The sequence below is a fragment of the Poecilia reticulata genome, linkage group LG16, assembly GCF_000633615.1.
Source record: "Poecilia reticulata strain Guanapo linkage group LG16, Guppy_female_1.0+MT, whole genome shotgun sequence".
Lineage (NCBI taxonomy): Eukaryota > Metazoa > Chordata > Actinopteri > Cyprinodontiformes > Poeciliidae > Poecilia > Poecilia reticulata.
The window spans coordinates 17,736,165-17,741,989 of NC_024346.1; the positions used below are offsets into that span (position 1 = coordinate 17,736,165).

Consider the following 5,825-nt stretch of genomic DNA (forward strand, 5'->3'; position numbering starts at 1 on the left):
TCTCCATGGCCTCTCCAAACTCCTCCCACGCCCGAGTTTTTGCCTCAGTTACATCCTCTGCTCTCTGCTAAATATTCTTGCTTTCAAAACCTGAGAGCCACCGTGGCTCTTTCTCTTTGCGTGTCTTGTGCTGATTGCAACAGGTGGATCAAGTGCACTACTGTCACAGACTCAAGCCATCTCTTATCTCTTGCGGTCTCAGCTGCTTCTTCCACAACTTCACTGCCAGGTTGGAGAGTCAAACACCTGCTGCCAGGGCTTAATCCAATATTTCATTGTTTCGGATGGCTGGATTTGCAGTAATCCTCCCTTTTTCCCCTTTAACTCCCAGGCTTTCTGGCCTGTCCACACTTGCATGATTCACCGTCCAAATCCACTCTGAATCAGTTCATCTCTCCCAACTTACATCAGCCCTGCTTTATTCTGCTTTTCTGACTAACAAAGTCTACTGACTCATTTCCTAATTTGGATTCAAATGAAATCATCTTTGTAAATTAAACTCCCTTCTAAATTTGGACATGACATAATTTTTCATGAGTTACAAAAAGGAGCTTTGTCTGATTTAAGCTTACAGGGTAGAGATCTAAACATACCCCCTTGCATAATTGCAGAATAATTTTTTTATTTTGTTTTTGTGGTTTTCTGTTAATGGAAATACCTTCTCAGTTTCTCCATTTGTTATTCCCATTAAATGATCACTCCAAAGTTTGTCTGGTGGATAATGCTTGAATGATATTTAATTGCTTACATCTCCTGAAAGGAAAGTCTGTTCTGTAGCAGTAGTTAAAATTAATAGGTCTGCTGAAAGAGGCTTGAAGCAAAAAAAAAAAAAAAAAAAAGAAATAAAATCTATTGTTTTTTCAAATGATTTTCTGTTTGCCTGGCCCTGACTGATCAGCCTAAACATAAGATCTACAGGGTCCTGCTAACAGCAGCGCATGCTGTGGAGTGGACAAAAGAAGAATGTTTCAATGTTTTTTTTTGTTTTTTTTAAAAAAAACATTCTTAAGAGATTTTGGTTGATATTGAACGTAACAGGGTTTCTACAGATTTGTCGACTTAGCATCTGTGATGTAACTCTCCAACTCCACCACATAAAGATGCTTTACTGGACTGAGATCTGGTGACTACAGAGGCCATTGGAGTAAAGAATTTTTTTTAAATGGCTCATTTGTTACCAAGGGGTCCATGGGAATAAAGCATCCTACCTCCACCACCATCAGCCTCCAACCACTGAGCATCAAGAATAGAGTTTTTGAATGTCTTGGTTGTAACATGTGTCTAACTATTTGAGTCTTCCTTTTCTCCTGATACAAACAACTGTGACTCACTGGATATTGTCTCTGTCTTTGAACATTCCCAGGAAAGTCAGCTCCAGTGTCTCGAACATAGCTGCCTGCCTAAAGCAACCACACCACATCCTCATTGTGATCCTCAGTGTGGGCTTCAGTGAGCCCGCCCTCAGCTACAGATGCCTCAATGCACTAAGTTGCTGATTAACTTCTGTTGACAAGCCGTTGAAAAGGTGTAACCAGAAAACTTCTCTTGTTACACTACAGGAAGGGTTTCAACTCGAGTCCTTGAGCATCAGCGCCCTACAACTTACAGATGTGCTTCTGCTTCAACACGACAGAGTCATACAATCAGGTCATTAGCAGGACTCTGGAGAGCTCGACTGCATGCTGACGAGGTAATTCAGCCGTTTAATTCAGGTGTGTTAGACCAGTGACACATAAAAGTCACACAACGCTGGCCATTTGTTATTATCATTAACCTTTACTTCACCAGGAAAATTTCATTGAGATTAACAATCTCTTCTACAAGAGAATCCTGGCCAAGACCGGCAGCAGCACACAGAGTTTACAGAACATTCACAGCAAAACAGAGAAAGTTTGCACTGTCATAAACAAATTAGTTGAAAGAGTCCTTGAGAACAAGACCTCTTAACTATTGACTGTACTGAGAGATTTGTGATCATGTTTAGTCATCCTCACCTTGTGCCACAGACATTTTTGCTAAGCTGATTTAGGTAAGTTAGCACAAAATAAAGAGCAGCTGAGTCATACCAAGTCTCTTCTTATTCACCATGCAAACTGCTAGCTGAGAAAATCAGTCATCAAACATCTCTCCCTTCCTCACATTCAAATATTGTGAATTGTGTTACCTGTCGGCTGTCTTGCTTAGACGAGGAGCTGCTGTTGCTCCTCGATAAGGAGGGGATCTTCTGTGACATGGCTGAGTTGTGCTCCTCTGAACTCATCCTGCTGCCGTCTGGCCCGTTCAGGCTATCGCCGGATTACGAAAGGCATTCCCCTGCTGTAAGAAAAAGAGGGTGAAGAGTTGGTCAGAAGAAGAGAGAGCAGCAAGAAATATGCTGTGAATAGGAAAGTCCTCTAAAAGGCTTTTAGCGTTCACTGAAAAATGCATAAGGTTATTCAAAGTGATTAGTTTTTCCATCTCGGTGTAGCAGAAACGTGGTCTTAAATGAGGAAACCTTCACTCCGCTCTCAGTATCGAGACAGCAAAATCGAAAGTTAGGACTGGGGGACATAAATTAGGGAGCAATTGAAGAGACCAGAGTATTAAATATTTCATACTTTACCATTTCAGAGGGTGATGGATTGTCAGCAGCTAAGATCCCATAAATCTAAGGTACACACTTGAAATGCATACGCACAGCAGTGCGGGAGCATATACTGTATTCAAAACTGAGGAAAAGTATTGAACTACTCTCTGCCATTATGATACAAAGTGGCCTCATTTTGTTTGCTGTGTATGAAAGTGGCGAAATTATGAACTGTCCAATATAAAATCTGGACTAACAGCTAAAGTCTATCATCCAGTCAAAATGTGCTTATTTTTTGCTCTAGCAAAAAGACATCAATAAGAAAATACATCATTTCAGTCAGACATGCAAATACTACTCCATTTGCATAAAGTGGAAGGTAAAAACACATTCTAATTAAGATTAATCCTCCCTTTAAGACAGATGATCCGTACATTTGCTATGACTCATTTCACATTGTATCTCCATAATGTGGAAATTAAAGACAAGTGGCATGTGTAGACACTCAGTGAGATGTGAGATCGTGAGTGAAATGATCATTTCAGCAGAGGCTAAAAATAAATGGGCATCTTAAAGAAATGTCAGCCTTGAGTCCTTTGCCACACAACCCTGGGATCTTATTAAATAATGTGCTCATTATTTGGCAGAATCAGAACATCAGTGTTTTGCTAATTTAATCTAAGAGGTGGTTTATCAGCCTCTGCTGATCAACATCCAGGTAGTGTTTCTGCATATTTTATGAAGGAACAAGCAGAAGGTTAGTTTTACCAAAGGTGTGACAAAACATTGATTTTATGGGTCATTAATCCCCTGCTCATCAATGTGTGAAGGGACCATCTGTAAGACTCAAAGACGCAAGAAGCAAGCTGGTCTTCAGGTTCTTAATCATAGTGGCTTTGGTGTGTAGAGTACGGTGAACCACTTCAACGAATTCAAAAACACAACATTAACATAGCACAATTACAAATGACAAAAACACAACATTAACGAAGCACAATTACAAATGACAAAAACACAACATTAACGAAGCAGAATTACAAATTCAAAAACACAACGAAGCACAATTGCAACATTAACAAAACGAAAAGGTTATGTCCCAGTTGGAGACCTGAGAAATCGCTGATTGGACGACAGTGCTTTTGAACCGGAAATTATCGCTTGAGCGGGTCGGCCCGTTGTTGCGATACGCTATAGCGTCCGCCATATTGAAAGTGGCTTATCTGCCAGCTCTGCTCTTTATGGACCTGTCCTGACGAAATCCCCCGGTTTCCGCGCTGCTCTCTGGATTAATGTACTTTCAGTCCAATTCAGGTTGGCTGTTATATAATAAATTATTTTAATCTACATAAATTATACGAAACATCTTCAGACAACTGACGTACCTTAAAGTAACCATGTTTGACCACAGACAAACAGCGATTTGTCTTGCGAACTTCTACGTAACCATGGCAACAATAAACAAACGGCAAAGGCGCCCGTTACAGGTTTCTAATTGCCTCTCCTTCTTTAGAAAAACAACACAGTATAAAAAAAGTTAGCTAAACCAAGAAAATAATCAGAGCAGTCAACTGGGGCAATTTAGTTACAAAGGAAATATTTCTTGGTTGTTTAGAAGCTTGTTTCACCACGGAAATGCACAGTAATGGCCACAAAGTCAAGAAATTCTGCTCGTAAATTTACGTTATTATCTTTAATTCTTACCTTTGAAAAGAATAGGCAGCGGGTCCACTTTGTACTGTAAGACGGTTTAAAGCAGTCCACGCAGCACGTTCTCTCCACTTCCACTTTTAAGACGGCGGCGACGTAAGTAGGACTCAGCGTACGTATTCATGCCAGCTACTTCTCAGGTCTCTCACTGGGGCATACCTCATACCTCTGTTGTAGCGTTTTTGTAATTTGTAATTGTAATCTAGCTTTGAATCTGCCATCTTTGAGCTACACATCGGCGCTCTAGTGTTAGGCAAAAAAAAAAACAATTATAATAATAAAAAATAAAATAAAATAAAACGATCAGTAAACACCTCTGTCATAAAATAAAACGATCAGTAAACACCTCTGTCATGTGGTCAAGTCGCACCAGTTCTTCGTCTCTGAACCGGAGGAGGCGGTTAGAATGAATCCACAACAATAGATCAAAGAGGCTGGACGCAGAAAAGAGACACAATGTCAGGGCAGAACATTTTCCAGCTCAATTCATTCTAAATGCCATTAACTAAACCATGTCAGGAAAAAAAAAAAAAAAGCTAAGATTCAGACAACAGTGATTTAGACAGCACTATATGCTGCCTTTCTGTTAATCCACTGCTTTCTTACTATATTTGTATGATTTATTCATCCACTTTTCTTCTGACCAGACCAACTAAAGGTCTGTGACACAGTTCAATTTCAAGGTGTAATTTCTCCGGTCTTTCATCAGTGTGACAGTAGCGTCAGACATCAGAACTCCAACAATTACCCCATTTCACTGATGATCACATGCACTGTGCACTCATAGTGAAGCATCCGCTTGCAGAATAGCTGTGTTTGAAGCAGGAATGTATGGATGCGGCTTTACTTTACTCAGGTAGGATGAAGAAAAACGTGAAAACACAAAGATGAGAACACGTAGGCCGACATGGCGAGATGACAAATTCTACTGCATAATATTATTCATTTAAAATGGATTACATTTGTTTTCTTAATGGTTTTATTGGTGCTAGTGGCCTTTACTTGAGAGTGATCAGACAGGAAACTGGGTAATGAAAGAGGGGAAAGACAAGGTCATCAGGCCGGGACTCAAGCCTGTGATGGCAGCGTTGAGAACTAAGGCCACCGTAGCTCATCCCAAGTTACATATGTGCGAAAAAATATATAAACTGTAATGTTTATAGTGGAGTTTCAATGTGTGAAATGTGTCTACGAAGAGAGGAAAAGAGGTTGGATGAGTTTTAAGTAGGCTAAATGAATGGGGTGAGCTTGAGGTAATATTTTATTGCTTGCTAAAAAATTACAGGAATATCAAATGCCAATGATGTGGGTAAGGATTTTAAATACAGTAGTCAGGGAGGAGTTTTCCAGTTTCTCCTACTGTCAGACTTGTGTATGGGTTTTAAGCACCATTATCGCGATTCTACAAATGTGGAGAAATTGGGCAATAGTGAAACTTATAGTTTTTTTCACTGAATTGATGATTACTGTTTCAGACTGTGTGAAACCCCTGCTATAGATCTTCTCTCAGGTTTAATGACTATGTTGTACAAAACAAAGGGACATATATATA

The 5,825-nt window shown here is 39.8% G+C and overlaps 1 protein-coding gene across 5 annotated transcripts in view; it reads right to left on the reverse strand.

Annotated features, from left to right (window-relative positions):
• Positions 1-5,825, reverse strand: part of osbpl3b (oxysterol binding protein-like 3b) — a 43,090-nt gene that overhangs the window by 25,575 nt on the left and 11,690 nt on the right. For 2 of the 5 annotated variants that reach the window (XM_017309751.1, XM_008432516.2), the window contains exon 2: positions 2,165-2,316. In XM_017309751.1, the coding sequence (XP_017165240.1) occupies positions 2,165-2,260 (96 nt within the window). In that variant the 5' untranslated portion in view covers positions 2,261-2,316. Of the gene's footprint in view, positions 1-2,164; positions 2,317-3,948; positions 4,031-4,267; positions 4,534-4,619; positions 4,708-5,825 lie in introns of those variants that run through there. The other 3 variants (XM_008432518.2, XM_008432515.2, XM_008432517.1) reach the window with 3 other exon arrangements.